Raw genomic sequence first — 21465 nt, 5'->3', positions numbered from 1 at the left:
AAAGTGCTGCAAAAATTATTTGCGAAGTATTGGGTCACATGATCAGATTAAGACTTGACGATTGAATAATGCCGAAACAAAACTGTAAAGTAGCGAGCATCTATATTTGATACGGGGTCTTCGGTAAAACCCGAAGTGTTTGTCATAAACTAGTACTACGATAAGTTTTATATTGAGCTTTGTATTGGCCTTTCAATTCACGTGAGAACATATGTGACAAGACGATAACCAAATTTCGTGGTTACGTCATCGAATTAAAGATATTCCAATCTACGGCGGCTTTTTGTTTTTGAGCTTTTAAGAGCTGGTAATCACATTTCTACATATTTGGCACTTACAACACAACAGGGTAAGACATGGTGAATCTTTTGATACCAAATAACTGTAATTTGAATTTTGTTGCAAGTCAACCTTTAAGTTTCTCAATCTTTTTTGTTCCTTTCTAAAAGTTGTCTTTACCTGACAAAGTAGAGACAACTTTTAATGCTGTGCTACAACTCAAGTCTGTCATTCATTTATCGACTTGGATATAGTGAATGTTTGATCGACAGAGAACTAATTTAGAAGTATGAATAAATATCAATATATTTGTTCTTTAATATCTAAATTGCATACAAAAATACTATAAAAATTAATTGTCATACGTTAACATAAACTTTCACATATTCTTTCACATGTTGGTAATACAGAGTCACTATCATTTCTATAGAAATTTCTAAATGTGTAATTTGGAAAATATTAGCTTTAAATCCATACACTGCTTGACATTCATTTTATGTTTAATAAAGCTATCCAATTAGAAAGTCATTCAAAGTCGCCATACACTGCATATCAAATACATTCAAAACTGTTTAGTCGTTCAATCTATGCTATGATAGTTTCTCTTCAATTCCGGTAGCCAAGTGCTGCTGGGAAATTTCCATGATATCTGACCGGTTGGCAACGGGCATTGCCGAATATAAAACATTGTAGAAGCTGGATAGGTTATCTGCGTTTGCTTTCTTTGGGTATTTCAGAACTTTTGAAACCTGAAACAAATAATTATTATGTTTAAAAAGTTGCAGTTAAACATTTAAAAGCTTTATAAAAACCAGTTACATTTGTCATGCATATCATAGCAAAGCATTCTCAAGGTCAATAGGGCAAGTAAATATCATGTTGGTCCTAAATAAAGAAAAGTGTTTTATTAATATTTATAATTGTTTACTAATATATTATTATATTAATATTATTACCATAATTTAATACATTGATGTTATTAATTTATTATTTATATTTATTATTTTTTTGCTGTATTATTCATATTTATGTTTTATGTCCATGTTATTCACCTTTATTATAATAGATTTTTTATGAACAGATATTTTTATTAATGGTTAAGGGATTGTGTACATCTAGTGACTAGCAATTTCTGATATACATGTAGTAGCAAATGTAATGTCTAGTGGCTAACAATTTCTGATATACATGTAGTAGCAAATGTAATGTCTAGTGGCTAGCAATTTCTGATGTACATGTAGTAGCAAATGTAATGTCTAGTGGCTAACAATTTCTGATATACATGTAGTAGCAAATGTAATGTCTAGTGGCTAGCAATTTCTGATATACATGTAGTAGCAAATGTAATGTCTAGTGGCTAACAATTTCTGATATACATGTAGTAGCAAATGTAATGTCTAGTGGCTAACAATTTCTGATATACATGTAGTAGCAAATGTAATGTCTAGTGGCTAGCAGTTTCTGATATACATGTAGTAGCAAATTTAATGTCTAGTGGCTAACAATTTCTGATATACATGTACATGCAGTAGCAAATGTAATGTCTAATGGCTAGCAGTTTCTGATATACATGTAGTAGCAAATGTAATGTCTATTGGCTAACAATTTCTGATATACATGTAGTAGCAAATGTAATGTCTAGTGGCTAACAATTTCTGATATACATGTGGGAGCAAATGTAATGTCTAGTGGCTAACAATTTCTGATATACATGTAGTAGCAAATGTAATGTCTAGTGGCTAGCAGTTTCTGATATACATGTACATGCAGTAGCAAATGTAATGTCTAGTGGCTAGCAATTTCTGATATACATGTAGTAGCAAATGTAATGTCTAGTGGCTAGCAGTTTCTCATATACATGTAGTAGCAAATGTAATGTCTAGTGGCTAGCAATTTCTGATATACATGTAGTAGCAAATGTAATGTCTAGTGGCTAACAATTTCTGATATACATGTAGTAGCAAATGTAATGTCTAGTGGCTAACAATTTCTGATATACATGTAGTAGCAAATGGAAGTTGTCACTCCTCTGTCACTTAATTCTATATTAACAAGTTTCACTTAAACAGAAGTTGGTGAGAGTTAAAAGGTATTTCCACAGTATTTTGAAGCAGCGAAAAGTAATTACATATAAATGATTGAATATTTGTTATTTCAATCATTTGAGAGTGACAAGCAAATACTTCTTTTACTTTTTAACAAGTACCGTCTGATGACATAACTTTTCTTACTAAGAAGTAAAATAATATTTAAAAATATATCTGAATGAAAATGCTTTTGATCATTTTTCTTTTCACAGTGTCGTGGCGGAAATTTGATCAATTCTTTTAGAGAATATTAATACTTTTACACGTAAGTGCAACAAAAGAAGTTCTCACTGTACACTAACAAGTATTACATAAGAGCTAACTAATCAAATGTAGCATTTAAATAGTAAAGCTATTAAGTAGTAAATAATCAATAATCAATATCAAAAACCAATCAAGGTTATTACCTAAAATACATATAAATTTTAAGACACTCCGCAAAATAATAGAAAGCAACACGCAAGATAAAGACTGTTTTATCGTTCACATGACTTCTTAACGAATAGGAACGCGAGTACGCTTACAAAGGAGTTGTCTGTTCATTGTAATTATTCAGCCACTACAGATAGCATACTAAATTTCTCCAACCATTTAAAACCAGACAATAGCTATTGTCTGGTTCCAGCGTATAAAATATAGAATATAAAATGTGAACAATAGACTAGCTGCTATACTATTGTTCACATTGCTTTGGCAGTATCATGAGTTGTCTTATCAACAAGTGAAAATTAGATTGCGCTTAAAAAGGAGTTGTCTGTTGGTTGTAACCTATTTAGCCTTCACGAATCGCTCAAACTTCTTAAAACAAGGAAATAGTATTACGTTACAAAAATTGTCAGATGTTACTCACAGCAAGAGCAGCGGAAAGTTCTGGTCTTTCACTAATCATTTCATCTAGTTTCTGTTTGTCTGCTGGATTGTCACTAGAAGGAGGCTTGACAAAAATAAGAGGGATGTGGTTGGCTATAGCAACATTGATGGAAAGGTCACAGTAGTCTGTCTCCAGCAGATTAGAGCTTGTTATGACAATGACTCTGAGGCTACGCTTCACGTATTCCGTCATTTCTACTGGAATTACTGTAACAAAATTTACATGGGTTCATTAGATTACAGATTTGGCGCATTTGTGGAGATTCACTTCTCAAATTCCTCTATTATTGTTTTGGTGTTGTATGTGGTGGGGATATAGCTCAGTGGTAGAGCAGTCTGATAGGCTGTCAGTTCAAATCCCAGTGTTCCTTGCATCGTGACTTTCTTTCGATGAAACCAGTATATTTTTATTAATCATTACAGTTATTCAAGATTTTGTATTATTTTGAAAAGAAAAACTTCAAAAACACTTTATTTTGTTCTTGACAGTTTTATGATGTCAGTTGGGGATATAGCTCAGTGGTAGAGCAATCGGCTGCAGTCCGATAGGTCCTGGGTTCAACTCCCAGTGTCCCCTTTGTACTGGAATTTTTGAAAAAGAGTATTATGTGCTTTTTTTGAATGAATTATTACTGTTTCCGATTATTTTGTGTGCTTTTCCGAATGAATTAGTACTGTTTCCGATTATTTTTTATGCTTTTGAAAAGAACAGCTACGAAACGCATGCTTGTGATTTTGTCAGAATGCCTGTCAACTTTTCAGGATATAGTTCAGGGAAAGAGCAATCAGCTGAAGTTTAGTCAGCCCTGGGTTCTAATCACAGGGTCTCTCGTTTGCTACCAATCAATATAAGTAAAGATGGTTTTTGCATTGATTATAAATATCATAGCATATTCTAGATTCACAGCAGTGCACATGCCACTAAACTCAGAACAATGAGCTGTTGGATACAGAATAGAGTTTAAAACAATTCCCAGCATTCCCTGCTTACATAGCATTTCCTTAACGCACTCTTCATGCTTTAAAACGAGACCAACTGATAACTATGATGAATTGAAAACTTTGGGTTTACCTGAGCCAATGAGGAAATCTCTGTCAGGAATGCAAATGTTGTAGTACTTTTCTAGCTCTTTTATTAAATGGCTTGTAAGGAATTCCTGATCTTCCTGGGTTTTCGAGCATACAATATAGGCATCAAAGTGTCTTTCTTCTGCAATTTATGATATTTCACTCGGTTGCATAATAATAAGTGACAGAGGCATATATTTATTATATTTTTTTCAAGACCTGTTCCAACTATTGTATGATTAGCGCTGACCAGTCTTTTTGTAGCTTAGCCTTAGGCCTATGAAAAGGCGAACTTAATAGGTGTTCTATCTAGGTTTCTGGCATGAAAAATAAACTGGGTTTTTATTTTCAACATATAATAGAAATATATAAGGTATATTTCTAGTATTAGTAGCATTATATAACATAGAATAGAAATTTGCGTACAAACCACAATAGCAATCATATATTCAGTGCATAAGCTTTAAAAATAATACTTATATTTGGAGTTTTGTTCCCTTGGCTTATCTAAAGCCAGCAATTATTAAAAGGACATGTGTATATGGAACTCTAAAGTATTAAGCACTGGAAGAGTCTGGATACACTATAGACATAAATACGCAAACAGTCAAACATGGATAACTCAAACTTCACGGGACCGAGCAAAAGTGTTCGAGTTATCAGAGCGTTCAAGTTATCAGAGCACTGTCACAAGTCCATGTATTTATTTATTAGTAGATATATGTACATATACAAACTATAATATAAATCAACAGCATAAATGGCTTGTTTCAAATTAAATGTTGCTAATGTAAAATTTAAAAAATATTATTCAAAAGGTATAGAGATTTTTCTACCATTTGAGATTGGTTTGTTGTTTGAGGTGATATTATTGCCAGGAAGTTTTTTATATTAAAATCGGCAAAACTTGATCGCTGTTGAAATGCTCAGAAGAAAAGACATCTTTTTTCTCTGAGCATTTTAACCAAGATCAATTTTGCCAATTTTTCTTGAAGTTGATCCGAAGGTTACCTCACTTTTCCTTGCTTCCGAAGGGCCATCGCTAAGCGGATGTTTGGTAAAAATCAAATTTCACCAAACCTTTAGAAAAGTCATTGACAAAAATATTTTGCCGATGATGGTAATAACGAAGCCTGTGAACTACGAAAAGTTGAGGTTTACCTCTATGGCATGGAATAAAGTGATTTCCTAAAGCGATAACAACCGTTTGGGTAGCCGTTGGGCAAAAAACTGTTCGAGTTAACAGAAATGAGATCGAGCTATCTAAAGCAATTTATTATTACGTGGGAGCGGATCAAAGAAACCGTTCAAGTTAACCATGTGTTCGAGCTATTCGAGGGCGAGTTATCCATGTTTGACTGTATATATATTTTATATATAATATGAACTTGTATGATTTATAAATATATATATAAATCAATTTATATATATTTATAAACCAATTTATATTGGTTCATAAATATATAATTTATATACTTATAAGCTAAAAGGCCTTGTATTATTCAATTTTATTATATTATGTTTATAATATTAACATTATATAGTATAATAAAGGTAATATATGTTATATATAATATATATTATATATAATATAATAATATAAGTATGTATATTATACATGTAGATTATATTGTAATTTATTATATTAGCTGATGAATGCCTCTACTGCCTCCAGGCTTATGTCACCCGCAAGCAATGAGGTCTGTTATATGAGTTAAACTCAAGAGATATTCGGTTAAGATTGTTGGCTAAAGACGTAGGCTAAAGTTGTGGGCTGAGGTCGAAAGGTACGGCCACACGTAACGAATTATTCATTACTCTGACCGAAATCACAAAATTCACAGATTTATTCGACCGAATATCAGAGAACTATCTGAGCTGTGCATGCACACCGAATTCGTCGACGAAACACTTTTAATCGACTAAACGAGTTATTAGCGAGCACGATTCTACCAGCTATTGCAATTAGTATAGTCCAAGACACGTATTACGACACACAATAAAAGTACAAGTACAATTCAACGTAGTACACATGATGCAATTGCTTAGATTGCGCTATTGTCTGTGAGTGAGCACGATTCTAACAGCTTTCAAAATTTACATAGTCCGAAGCACATAAGGCGGCACGCAAGGAAAATATTACGACAATTCGCCGTAGTAGATACGATACAACCGACTTGATTGCGCTCAAGATGGCAACTCTTTCTACCACGGAACTTTTGCTGCTAAAAAGAAAATTGTTATTATTAAAAAAGAAAAGATTCGTAGCCATAGTGTCTGAACGATAAAAACCAACAATAGGGCAATCTAAGCAATTGCATCATGTGTTCTATGTTGAATTGCACTGGTACTTTTATTGTGTGTCGTCATACGTGTCTTGGACTATAATAATTGCAAACGCTGCTAGAATCGTGGTCGTTAATAACTGGTTTAGCCAATTTAAAGCGTTTCGTTTCGTTGACGAATTTGGTGTGCATGCACAGCTCAGATAATTCTGTGATATTCGGCCAATTAAATGTGTAAATTTCATGAATTCAGTCAGATTAACGAATAATTTGTTACGTGTGGCCGTACCTTTAGGCTAAATTCACCACTTCAACAGCCACAATAGCTGACAAAGTTCTGTGCCCACCTGAAATGTCTGAATGTTTCTGGCCTGCATTCCAAAGGCACTTGATGTATGTGTTCCAAAGTATCGTTAGCTCTTTTCTATAGAGATATAACAAGGCTGCAGCAAGCATGACCACAAAGGCTATAACCAGCACGAAAATTGTCACTCTTGTTGCTATCTTCTTGTCCAAAGGAGTGGTTGCTATAACGTCCATTGTTTTGTCTGCAAGGGATGTGAGCAGAGTTGAGGTTGATATCTACATGAGTGAACCAGTTTGATTGGTTAAACTTTCCTATCTGCTCTTTTAGAATACCTGAGTTGAGCTGTTAGCATGTACACTATACAGTCACCTTTTACACCTCTTGGGTTTGACTGTACAAGTTTAGGGTTTGACTGCACACGTTTAGGGTTTGACTGTAAATGCCTAGGGTTTGACTGTACACGTTTAGGGTTTGACTGCACACGTTTAGGGTTTGACTGCACACGTTTAGGGTTTGACTGTAAATGCTTAGGGTTTGACTGTACACGTTTAGAAATTGACTGCACAAATATAGGGTTTGACTGCACTCGTATATGGTTTGACTGTACACATACAGAGTTTGACTGTACACGCCTGGAGTTTGACTGTACAACATCTGAATTTTTTAAAAGACTTAGTGCTTAGGCAAGCTATACAGCCAACCCCTAACTATGGTAAAACTTTTATGTGTTATAATAAGTGTTTTCTTAGCAATATATTTCAACTCAATTAAGATGTGCCGCTCCTCTACAATCTATAATAACTCTTTGATGACTACTTTGGTAATTACGTAGCGTGAAAGAAATGTATTATGTTAAAAACTTTATGTAAAAAATTAAACTATCAGAAAAAAAAACTAATTTATAGGTGAAAAACTAAAATTTATGTAATAGAAAGCAAATTATAGGTAAAAAAATTAAGTTTTTTTTACCTATAATTTGACCAAAAAAACTAATTTTATGTAAAAAAAGTAAATTAATAAAGAGGTCATCAGTAAAAAGAGATTTTGCTTTCTTTAGAGATATCTACAGTAGGAACTGTAGTCATGGCAACAGTTGGGTTGGTGGTAGGGCTGGTAATAAAGATACAGAGCTTAACTTACTCTAACCAAGACTGTAAGAAATTTCAATTTCTCTCTCTTGTATAAAACTGTAACGCTTTGAGAGCCCTCGATCATCTTATGTTGAAAAGTACTCTGGGGGTAGAATTAAGCTTTATACTGAATGTTGGAAAAATTATAAGGTAAAGTGGTTATATGCAGGTGTTTGAAAGGTCACCCAATGTTAATCACAAGCTTATATTTGCATAATCACCTGGAAAATAGGAAAAATGTTGATCGTTCTCAGATCTTCCAATTCATCTCAAATATTAAGATTTTAATTGCCTTTTTGCGGTTTTTACAGTTAGATAGCTTCTGAATCGCTCACTATTAAAAATAGTATTTTGCTACAAAATTTATTTGGGCTTTAGGACTTTTCAGAAATTTTTTGGTAAAATGGATTGTTTCATACAGATGAGTGGAGAGGTCATTTATACAGCTGATGGAAAAGGTCATTTATTCAGCTCATGAGAGGTCCGGTATTGTACTTTGATTCAAAATAGAGTGAAAAAACAAGGATCAGAGGTTTGCTGTTTGGGAAAAATGCTGCCTCTCTCACAAACCCCCTCAAATACAATTTAGTCTAATAGAATGACATTGGAGCAAAGATTGTGCTGATGCAATACACAGTATCAGTGCTAACTGACAGCTGTAGATACTAACTGACAGCTGCCAGTACCAACTGACAGCTGTCAGTACTAACCGACAACTGACAGTACTAACTGACAACCAATTGATAGCTGTCATTACTAGCTGACAACTGTTAGCACTAACTGACAGCTGTCAGCACTAAATGTCAGTTGTCAGCACTAACTGACAGCTGTCAGCACTAACTGATAGCTGTCAGCTAAGTTTAGTCCAAGTTCTATTTACTAAGAAACCTACTTGAGCAGGATCCAAGGAAGTTGAAGCCAACTTTCATATAGCTGTGAGTGCGTGGCATACAGTAAAAGGTCATGTTGAGCTGATCCTTTGTTATCTCATAGAATGTGATGCTACCAAGTACTGAGGTTGCTTCATCATCTCTAAATAAATGTAAGAAAGGAACAATTAAGTTTCCTTTGAAAGAAAGCATTACTGAAGCATCTATTGCACAGATCTACATGTTAGTGTTCTCTATCCCATTGATGCGGTTTGGTAAGCGGATGAGGTTGTTCAGTAAAAAGTTGGATAAAGATCAGAGATTGAAGATTTTATTCTTATTCCAGTTTTGTGAGATAAATGGCTTGTTTGAAAAAGTTATTATCATTGTTATCAATGTTATCACTCTTTTTGAAATTGTGAGATAGAATGAAATGGTTTCAACATTCTGTTAGTTATGATCAGATTTTTTATGCCCATAAACATAGAGAGTAGACATCCTTTATGCTCATAAACATAGAGAGTAGACAACCTCTATGGCCATAAACATAGAGAGTAGACAACCTCTATGCCCATAGACATAGAGAATGTGACTGTAAATAATTAAAATTTAACTCTGCACCTATGGTTTTCCAGTCATCTGAAGTACTGCAATGCTGCAATAATGCGGATTTTCGCAGAGTTTTCACAGAATTTCATGGAATTTCCCAGAATGCAATACTGCATTCTGTGAAAAAATTTTAAATTTTTTCACAGAATGCAAAAATGTTATTTGCAAATGTTAAAGTTAAATATTGAAAAAAATTTCAAGATATAAATTTAAAAACATATAATGAAGCTTTTGGATGCTTTTAATAGTTTTGTAATAATCAATACGTGTGTGTAGATGTTTCAAATCAAAAATAATCAACTGAAGTTTGCGCTATAAAACCAAGTAACAGAAAGCGACAAAACAGAAATGAAAAAAGTCAAGTTACAAAAAAGGTCACAACTTAAAAGTGAACTGACAAAGATGGCTTAATGGATCTCTTCAAATCAAACAGATGTAAAGTCTCGACTTTAGTGATAGTTTGTCATGCAGCTCTGCTAACCGCACAAATAAGAGATATTGCAACGCTATTCACAGGTAAAAGGGAACACGACTTTATTTATAAATACAAACTGTATTTATAAACGAGAAGGAACACGGCTTCTTGTTTATAAATACAGCTTCTTAAACACACAAATAAATGTGAACATAACTCAACACAACACATAAATAAGAGAGAACACAACTCCATCTACAGATAAGAGGGAACACGATTACAATAAACATGAGGACAAGAGTTTGCACACCTCTATAAACAGTATAGATGAAACATGACTTAACTTAGAGCTACCATGTGGCCACTCTAAGCACAGATGATAGAAAGTGAACATCAAATTACAAATACCAAGATTACACAAGTTTTAGAAGGTATAATTTTCTGCAAAGATCAATAGAAACATTCAAGCTAGCCAATATAAGAGGGCGAAGGTGAGAAGAAACAGAGGAAATATACAACTAACACAAGAAACAGAACTCAGTACGTAAAGAATGTTAGACAGAAAATAAAATAAAGGAAAATTCACAAATGCAAAATGTGTCAATTATTGCGCACCGAGCTAAGGGAGGACACAATTGAGAACATACAAAAAATGTCTTATATATTGCTAATGAGAAACTAATAAGTTAATGCATAAATGAGCGACTTTTTATAATTAAAAAGTATGTCTGTCAGGTGCCAAATGGCGAACATTTATCTAATTAAGGTAGAGTCTGAGAAAACTATGGGTAGAGCTACAGTACAGCTGGACTAATGAGATATAACAATTAAAACTGTACTTAAATCAATTTTCCAATTAGGGGTGCGAGCTTTTGTTCACCGAGTGTAAGAATCAGTCATTATGACGACAAAACTGTATTTGTCGACGCAAAAAATCTAAGTTCAGATTTTTCTTCATAGCTAGTCACAACCTATCAGCAAATTCAATAACATAAAATCAATGTTTTTATACACTCTACTGAGTGTCTTGATAAAAATAATCACAAGTTATAAGTTATTAAAAGATTTTGTTCTGAGGTACCAATTGACAAATCTCTCTTTGCTTTCGGAGCATCGGTAGAATGGCATTCCAATAACATACTGTTTTCATATATTTCGAATATCTCTGCTTTTAACTATATTTGGAATGTTTTTTGTTTCACTCATAGCAAAGGAGTGTGAGATTGCTCTCATCAGCAGTAGGGGGGTGATGAAAATAAATAGTGAAGCACCAGCTTCAATGTAGATTTGAAGCTAATTTCATTCATCAAAATACCATCTTACGGTATATTTAGTTGGTCCTCCACTCATTGAGTTCAACCTATACTTATTGACCTCTTCAGAGGTTTGTATAAATAACAAACTTACGCTTTCACAGTCTCCACTTGGACATTCTCATAACCTTCATGAAATGAATTGATGAATTGACCATGTTTGTCCTCAAACATCACATCTTTGAAGAATGCATCTATGCAGCCGCCATCACCAAAGTGCACCTCGCACTGAAATGTAATGTTATCACCCGGTGATGCGCAAGAACTTTCCGGTGCTATCGTATAATAAGGCGCTGGCTCTTCACAATCTGTAAAAAAATAGATTTTTAGTTTTAAAAATGTTTCTACTAATATTTGCTTTCCTGAGAGCGTTTATGCTATGAGTAATTGCTTCTTTCAGACTGTCTACGCTACTAACAAATGCCTGTTGCGTTTGCTTATGCTATTAGCAAATGCTTGTTGCTAATGTGTTTTTGTCGTTAGCAAATGCTTATTGCTAGTATCTTTGTGCTACTAGCAATTGCTTTTTGCTTGTGCTATTGGCAAATGTTTGTTGCTAATGTGTTTTTGCTGCTACCAAATACTTTTTGCTAATAATTTTTGTTATTAGCAATTGCTTTTTGTTAGTATTTTTGCCGCTAGTTTTTCTTGTTGTTGTTATGTTTATTCAGAGACTTCAAATACAACATTCAAACACTGTAGACGACTAAAATTGGACCATCTTATGAGTAAAGGAAAAAGTCACAACATGGTAAAAGAAACAAAGTTAACACTGAGTTAATTAATGCAATATTATAATCCAAAATGTCTAATGTTTAGCTCCCTGAGAATAACATCATTATTCCAGGATTAGTGATACCAAAGCTGGAGGAAAACAAAAAGCTTGTATATTAAGATGGCTCCATCTGTTTTTATTAAAACTGTTTAATCAATTATATTCAGATTAAAATGTTTTTGTGCAGTTGTAAGCCTCAAAATGAAAACGTATTAGTAATCTAAGGGTCTTTGTACTACCCCCCCCCTTATTTCAAACTTTGCAATAGCCTTAGGAAAAAATCAATCAAGTTAATATTAATTAACTTTTCATATACCACTAAATGCCACTTTCAGCGTGATATTACTATAAGTGAGAAGCTCTGTTGCAATGACAGATAAAAACCATTAGCTTATTGCATCAAAGCTAGCCACGCGGCCTTCTCGTGGGAGAGCAATTATATTGTTGAGCCGCCTTAGCTCAATATTTCGTTTACTTTCAAACTCATTTCTGAAATATTCCATCATCTTTATTTTGCAGCATACTTATTAGTCATATTGGGGATATAGCTCAGTGGTAGAGCAATCGGCTGCAGTCCGATAGGCCCTGGGTTCAACTCCCAGTGTCCCCTGCATTTTAAAAAATCTTTTTACAGTTCCGAATCATTGTGTATTCCTCTGTTTAGGAAAAAACTTTCAAAAGTATTTATTACACTTGCTGGAGGTACAATTCAGGGATGGAGCAACTCGCTGCAGTCTGGTAGGTCCTGGACTTAATTTCTTGTGCCTCTCATTTGTTGGCATTACAATGATACAAGGGCTCTAGAACTAAGCATGTAAAATGCAAAAAGTTTCATAAAACCAATTTTTTTAGCATTAGTGTTACTGGCCATCGTGTTTTTTTTTTCGTTCAACTTACTTGTGTTAAAAAATAACCTACAGACGGCTAAGTCTGACAAGTGTGATTTAAAGGGAAAATTGTAGCAGGATTGAACATTGATTCTAGTTCAAGCCTGTGTACTGCAGGTGTCTAATTTCAGTCCTTCTTTAGTTTGGTCTTATATAAAGATGTAGATATTATTGTTATTCAAGTGTTAACAAGGCCAAAGTAACTCATAAAACACACTCAAGTTGCAGCATGACACGTCTCTATTCTGATTGTTTTAACATTTAAGTTGCGTCTCTATTCTGTCAGTCTCTCTGCAATTATAGACATCATAATCGCATTTTTTATTGATCTTACCATTTTAATCGCAATTGCTGATTTTAATCGTGAAATATCCTGAAATTCAGACCACCTCAAACATCAAAAACATAAATAAAAATAGAAAAATACGGATACTTTTTGATAGAATTTACTAAAATTTACTTTATGTTCATATTTAAATATTGTATCACGCTGTTAGTGACCACCAAGATATCGATTATAGTGACTCACTTGCAATCACTTCCACCAGCATGTCATGCCGTAGAGTCTCGCTCTCATTCTTTACCAGCTCACAAGAGATCCTGCTGAATCCTACTGGGTCAGGCTCCAGCCAATGAAGCACCTGACCTACATCGCTTATGTCAAACCTCTCATCTGATTGGCTGATCACCTCATTGTTGAAATACCTAAACAGATACAGCTTGTTGTTGGAATACAGTTAAAACCTCTACTTACAATCGCCTCAACATGTGATGTAAATTTTCAGTAAATATTTTGTTTTGCAATTTTTGGAAATCTAGCAACTTTTTTAGTTGCATGAAAAAGGCTGATTAAAATTGAAATGTAAGTTAAAAAAATGTTTTGAAACATTTGATTGGCTCGTCACCTCATTGTTGAAACAATTAATTGGCTCGTCACCTCATTGTTGAAATAGCTTATCTGTAGTATACATTCTGGGCAAAAGGATGATTTACCTTTCATACTTTAGAATATTACAATAGAACTATAAACTTTACCACAGAACCATAGAACGTCACAATAAAACTATAAACATTTTACCACAGAACTATAGAACATTACAATAGAACTATAAACTTTTTACCACAGAACTATAGAACATTACAATAGAGCTCCAGAACATGACAATATAACTATAGAACTTTACAATTGAACTATAGAACTTTACGTTAGAACTATAGAACTTGACAATAGAACTATAGAACATGACAATAGAACTATAGAACATGACAATAGAACTATAGAACATGACAATAAAACCATAGAACATGACAATAGAACTATAGAACATGACAATAGAACTATAGAACATGACAATAAAACCATAGAACATGACAATAGAACTATAGAACATGACAATAAAACTATAGAACATGACAATAGAACTATAGAACATGACAATAAAACCATAGAACATGACAATAAAACCATAGAACATGACAATAGAACTATAGAACATGACAATAGCACTATAGACACTATAAACATTTATACTCTTGCATTTTTTACAGCTTCGTTATGTTTTGTTCTAAGTATATGCTCGAGCCAGTCATGTGATAGTCAATGCTTGGCAATGGAAAGCTCAACAGGGCGGGTGAGAGGTACTTACTCCAAAGCTTATTTCTAAATCTACTCAGTGTTATTCATAAGTCCTGATCATAAATGTCTTTCTCTATTTTTTACTTATAAGTAATTAATCTTTTTTAGGCAAAAACATGCCTTCCTGACAGACTTAGCGGTACGGCTTTCGCGGTTGGCTTATGCGATCTACCATGAAACCTCAAATTCTATCATATCTAGCTGATAAAGTCCTATGAGACAGTTAAACCTGCCTAGTAAGACTCGGGAGAGACAAACAACACGCTCTATTTAATACTAGCCTGAGCTTTCACCGATTCCTTAGCCTGGAACAGCAGCCTTAGGAAAATTTATCAACTAGTGGCAAAGCTTTAGTAACTTAGGCTCTAGGATTATTTTACTCATGTCTTTCCCTTGTATCTTTTGGCCTTTGTTGCTCTTATATGCATATCATATCAAGTCTGTATTGGTTGTTTAGGACAACCTTGATTTATGTTTTGTAGAGATTATTTATATACAAAAGCAAAAAGAATTTTTAAGATTGCATGTAGGCATAGTTAAAACTCATGAACAAAGAGACACGAGGGTACAATAATGTCACAGCGTAGCAGCTGCTTAACTAGATAAATTCCTTTCTCACTTCTCACCTCTTACTTTTTATTGTCATACAATGTATATAGGACTAAAAAATAATTAAAATACTTCTTCTGCGGACATAAGGATTGATTAATTTACGGAAAAATGATTGATCTGTATGGTCGCAGCGTTGAAGAATCTTAAATAAGCATATTATTAGTTAAGTGATAAGTGGGGTACTTAAGTACGAAAGGTGACTTGGTTTGTAAGCTTACATAACATTAAGTAGAAACATGCACGTGTGTTTAGTGCAGTTTGTGAAAGGCATGATGGTAAGATGATTTGATGTGTGGCTGTTCTATTGGTATATGCTTTTCATTCTCTCTTCCTTGTACAGACTCTCTCTAACTCATACAGACACGCTGACCTTATAAAGATTCTTTTTTACTAATACAGACTGTCTCTACCTTATACAGACTTTCACCAACTCGTTTAGACTTTGCCTTAGCTAATACAGACTTTGCTACCTTCTAAAGACTCGTTCCATAGCTAACACATTGTTTCATAATCCATGTATCAAGCGACCCATATTTATAAATCTCATACTGTGACAACAACTTGCATCATACAGGTATTTTACAATTACTCACCATGTAACTGTCTGGTAACCTGTTCCACAACAGCGTACCACTTGATATCTCCCTTCCATGCAATATATCAGCTCTGGTGGAAAACTTTCAAGGTGCTCCGGTCTTGGGTTTATGAATTTCAAATCTGGACATAAATGGTTCATTGAAATTCATTTTTTACTATCTAACTTGACTATCTATTAAAATTGATTTAACGATGAACAATATAAACACTCTTTCAGAATAAATGGCATATTATTCTGCATTTCCTATTTATTATCAGATGTCTTCGTGAACTAATCACAACATTTTTAGAATGCACTTTGCAGCCATTGGTTAGTCTGAAGATTTAGCATTTTAACCTTTAGTTGGTTAGTTATTAACAGCATACTCAAGGCTGTTTTAGTCAAGAGGTCTACATTCCAAGTCTTGTAAAGACATGGAGGGTCTGTTTTTGTAGAAAAAACAATTTGATAAAAGATAAAGCATCTAGCCTAAGTTTTGCTGTCTGCCAAAGCAACTATGTCTCGAGCTACACAAAGTTCCTCTTCTAAATGAAAAAGCTAAGCAGTTTGACAGTTTATAATAATACTTTATTATTATAAGCTGTCGCATAATAATAAAATGTAATAATATTCTATTATTATTCTAATCTGATGCTTGCAAAACATAAGTTTATCATTTCTCTTGCTCTAAACCAGAGTAAAGAGATTTAATGATCTGCTATTTTTTAAATTTAGCATTCGCAATTCAAAATTCTGCGTGTATGGGACCGGTGCTCAAGGTTTTCACCAAAAACATCATGCAGTTTTTACTGATGGTTAAATTAAATATTGTGTTTTTTGAGCGAGGAGTTGTCTACGCTTGATGGAAGTCTATGACAAATAGACTGTCATCCATCATTTTAGTGCCAATATCAATTATAGTCAGAGGCGAAAACAAAAACATCAAAACTAATTGTTTTATAGAACTTCAGTGCATCTGTCATCTGTAACTGGCAGATGGCTAATTGGATTAGCGGTATTCAAAGTAATCTTTTGACTATAAAGTTTTGTGTAATTATTGGGACGCTAACAGAGCAGCCACAAGCGTCTGTGGTTCTTAGCCTAGGCAAAAACTTCTAATTGATTTTAGAAAGCTGTGACTAAGAAAGCCCTCAATAGTGTTGCCAGTAAAGTTTTGCAGTTGCCGGAGCAGATCTCGGTAAAATCTCACTCATTAACAATCATAGGCAAATCTTCTGTTATTGGCATTACAGAGGTATTTCATACAGTTTTGTACTGCTAGATGATAGAATATAGAGTGTAAAGCTGGTTCAATATATTTCTAGCAAATTAGTTTCTGTAAAGCGCCGACTATGCTATACAGTGTACTACTGTATACATGCTACTGTGTATTTTCCTCTCTCTCCAAATTCCCCTTTTTTTTCAAACCGGCAACCTCAACTCACTAGTTAACAAGTGTCAGTAGTTCATTCTACTGAATACCACCAATAGATCGATTTAATTGATTACTGAAATACAGTCAAACTTCTGCTTACAATGCAATTAATACATAAACTTTCCAACATATGATGTGAACTTAGAACAAGTTCAGTCACGTCTCTATTTGCAAGTACAGTCAAACCTCTACTTACAAGTACAGACAAACCTTTACTTGCAAGTACAGTCAAACCCTTGACTTGCAAGTACAGTCGAACCCTTGACTTACAAGTACAGTCAAACCTCTACTTACAAGTACAGTCGAACCTCTATACTTACAAGTATAGTCAAACCTCTCCTTACAAGTACAGTCGAACCTCTACTTGCAAGTACAGTCGAACCCTTGACTTACAAGTACAGTCAAGCCTCTACGTACAAGTACAGTCGAACCTCTACGTACAAGTACAGTCAAACCTCTACGTACAGGTACAGCCAAACTTCTACTTACAAGTACAGTCAAACCTCTACTTACAAGTACAGTCAAACCCTTACTTGCAAGAACAGTCTGACCTTTACTTGCAACCTTTACTCGCATTTCCAGCGCATGATGCAAATTTTGACCTCACAGTGGACTCTATATTTGATGTAATTTCCACAAGTGTTTGAAGATTTTAGAAAAGCTGTGGTTTTGTTCTGGTGAACATCAAAAACACACTCATACCACATATTTATAAACTGGGTTAGTTGAAACATCATCTAATGTAAGAAAGGGCAAGTTATAGCTATATATAGAAACCTTCTTTTGCCTCTGAACTTACGTATTGCCGCACCTTCATTCAATTCACGGGTTTGTAAGGTATGAAAACTCTTTTGTGTCAATGAACACTTGAATTTAGTTGTTGACATACAGTTTAGTATTTTACTTTCAATTGTTTAAATAGCTTCCTATAATACATCTACCTTATGCGCTGTGTAATCACTTACAGGACTTATTCATACAGTGTACTAGTAACCTGTAAGTCTGGTGTGCTGCGAGAGATCGTCATGAGTGCCAATAAAACACAGAGAATAAGTATGTGTACAATAATTCTGGCATTGTGGAAGGTGATTGATTGAGTTGCAGCGCGCTGGGTAGAAAAGTTAAAAGTTTAGGGTTTAGATTCTGTGCAATGTAATCTTTTTTTAAACTTCTAGCCGTAGTTTCACACAGATAGAAGGACAGATAAACACAGCCCTTATTATAGTCAAGATTTTAAAATTTTAGTACACGTTTCTGGATTGTGGAACAAATCAAACGAATAATTAAGTATTCACATGAAAATATCTGCAGCAACATCTGATGACTTTAATCTATATATATATAAATCGCACAGTTTGTCGTTGTCGCTGTCTGTCTGTCTGTCGTCATTCTGTGTCCATCCAGTTAAAGTGATTAAAGTCTAGCAATGAAAAATTCACATCAAAGAAGATATGATCGTGGAACCTCAAATTCATGAAGTGACAAGCTAGTCGAATAAGCTACACGGGATGCAATGGATCCATTCGCTGATATGAGCCATTATCTGGGTTAAAATACACATAGTGACTCTGTGATAATGTTACTAAAGCTTGCTCTCGCAGCTCTTATTAGTAAGTTTAGCAATACGGATACTAGCTTACTCAAATTAGACATCAACAACTACATTACCTGCCAATGTTTATAAGCCCCTTTTTAATACCCGTGCAATGCCAGGCATTCACCTAGTATATGTACAAAAAAGGCTTTAAAATGTGTTAATTTTATCTGTACAAGTCTCTAGACCCTTTAAAAGAAAGTCGACTAAACAAACATCAACGAACACACAGGAGGCACTTTTTAAATTATAAGTTTTACAGCTTATTGTATAGAAGCAGTAACATAGAAGCAGTAACATCCAAAGGGTCCTATGTTAGCTTTATTGTAGGAAGGTGAAAGATGGTATTCTTTTGTATTTTTATGGAACCTTCCGTAGACCTCTTAATATAACGCTTTTGTACACTTGCTGTTTCTATTTTACAAGTAAGAGGGGGTACAAACACTCACCATCATTTGGGCTGTAGGCAGTTGTACAAGCTGCAGCATTGTCCAGTGTCTCTGTAGTAATCACGGCAGCATCTGCCACCAGTAAAGTCGTCACACACACAGTCATCAAGTACATCTAAAATATATTACAAGTTAGCCCATAGAGTTATCATTCCTAGATTTTGCATGGATTTGTTAAAGTACTTTTTTGTTTAAAACAAATACATATATTTTTTAGACAGAATGGTAGTAAACTCAGAAATTATAGGAGCGGCTAGACAAGATGCTAACCCGATGACAAGTGATATCCATCTAATTATCTGACTGCTAAATGTTGCTCATGATATGCAATAAATGAAATATATAACATTCATCTAGTGAAATATACAATGTACAAGTTACCATGTAGGTACTTGTATATTGCAGGTAACATACACCGCAACAATGTGATTCATAGTAGACTATTCACTAGCAAGGTCACCAATGTAGGTACTTGTATATTGTAGAGTAGACTATTCACTAGCAAGGTCAAGGTCACCAATGTAGCAACATTTGCAAATTCCGACACAAGTTTATGTCAAATATGTTACGCAAAATATATTTCTGTTGTGTGATGACATACAATATTAATAGTATTGCATGTCGTTACACATTGTATGTATTTATATTTTAATGGTATATAAAATGGGGTGCTAATATGTAATGATAGCCCATATGGAGGGAAGACATCTCCAAGCACCCGTCAGTAGCTGACATGCATGTATGCAGTGATGGAGAGGAATGACAAGCTTTCCTATCATTCACTGTAGTAAATTGACATAAGAGTAAAGATAGTATCTCCAACTAAACAGTTTATGCGAGTAACTGTCTCACTGCTTCACATTCTATAAGACTTACCTTGTTTTGTAGAACCATTGTACGTTCAAGCATCAGAGCTAAGAGACTACCAAAGCAGAAGTGCTGAGAGATACATTCTGTCATTCAAATACTACTCCGCTATTACGTGGTAACCCACAAATCCTTGCATAATCCGTCCAAATGTTCAAAACAATGTCGCCAGTCCAATTCAAGCTTAATGTTTATTGGCTAGATTGTTCTTTGTTCAGAACCAACCAGAATCATTGGAATATATTAAATTTCTGCAGCCCATCTTCTACAAAGCTAGCCAATAGCACGAGTAAAAACAAAAACAGGCAAGCCACGAACTAGTTATTAAAAGCATATCTTTGGTGCGGTTTAAAGAGCGATAGTCCCAGCAACATACGAGTGATTGTTGATGCACAGCGCTGAAATATGTGAAAGGCATGTCATGCGGTTAATACTGCCTAGACATTACCGCTATACTAACCCCAAAAAAACATTGATAACGGTTTTTTGCCAATTACGTAAACAAGGATATCAGAGAATGCGAGTTGAAGTCTGACAACTTGTCAACAAGATATCTTTCTCAAAGTATAGAGTATTACCTCATTTCTTTAATTGTAAGGGTATTTTCCGTTAATACGCCAATACTAGCTGTACTTACTGACATACATGTACATTTTGTCTCACACCAGTAATGTTGATTTTCAACAAAAAAAGGTTGACCAATAAGTTGTGGCATCATTTCAAACAGTAGGTGTGGATTCCATGGCTCACTGATTGTACAGTGAATTGTCCCATGATTAATTACATAATTATATTAGATCTTTGTGGATACATTAGTTTTACCTCTTACCAAGAAACACGGAAGGTTAGAGGTTTCCTCATCAGCAATTTAATGAACAAAGAAGTATTTTAACCATAAAAGTGAGCTATATGTTGCTATTGAGGTAATAATTTTTATGAATTACTGGGTTATAAGACAGTATCCAGGCCTGTTGGAAAGAGAAATTAGCTAATCAAGTTTTGATGACCAAAAAAACATTCTACATTAATCTTTAGCCTTAGTTTCTAATACTGGCTTACAAGATCAAAGAGACAGCTAACCTCAGCTGGCGTCATTATAATCTTAATATAGTTTCTGAACAGTATCATGATACTCTTGTATTCACATTAAGCTAAAGTGCAATTATGGTGTCTATCGTTGCAAAGATACCGACAGAATAAAGACACACAACGCTGCAATTTGAACACAATAGATCAGGGATGGCCAAATGATTTTGGTCATGATCCGTTACAGCCAAGTCTGACTAACTAAAGATCCAAAATGAGCTAAAGAGGTGCTTTACTTTTTTTCACCATACATAAACATGCAATTATTATTTATGTATATCTTAAAACAAGGCTTCAAAAGCAACTTAAAAAATT

General features: G+C 34.2%; 1 protein-coding gene and 2 non-coding genes across 3 annotated transcripts; 2 read left to right on the top strand and 1 right to left on the bottom strand.

Annotated features, from left to right (window-relative positions):
- Positions 1-567: 567 nt before the first annotated feature.
- Positions 568-20306, bottom strand: LOC137386992 (interleukin-1 receptor accessory protein-like). Its single transcript, XM_068073258.1, has 10 exons — positions 20074-20306; positions 19198-19312; positions 15736-15859; positions 13424-13599; positions 11327-11540; positions 8919-9058; positions 6937-7137; positions 4309-4446; positions 3217-3443; positions 568-1028 (listed from the first exon to the last, which is right to left on the bottom strand). The coding sequence occupies exons 1-10, from the start codon at positions 20155-20157 to the stop codon at positions 870-872; spliced, it is 1578 nt and encodes a 525-aa protein (XP_067929359.1). The 5' UTR covers positions 20158-20306; the 3' UTR covers positions 568-869.
- Positions 3742-3813, top strand: Trnac-gca (transfer RNA cysteine (anticodon GCA)). The gene has a single exon. It is a non-coding gene; the product is annotated as a tRNA-Cys (tRNA).
- On the top strand, positions 12546-12617 carry Trnac-gca (transfer RNA cysteine (anticodon GCA)). Its single transcript has one exon. It is a non-coding gene; the product is annotated as a tRNA-Cys (tRNA).
- Positions 20307-21465: the final 1159 nt, after the last annotated feature.

This window comes from Watersipora subatra, chromosome 2, assembly GCF_963576615.1.
Source record: "Watersipora subatra chromosome 2, tzWatSuba1.1, whole genome shotgun sequence".
NCBI classification, from domain to species: domain Eukaryota; kingdom Metazoa; phylum Bryozoa; class Gymnolaemata; order Cheilostomatida; family Watersiporidae; genus Watersipora; species Watersipora subatra.
Note: the sequence above shows the minus strand (reverse complement) of the source record. Positions and strands in the feature narration are given on the sequence as shown.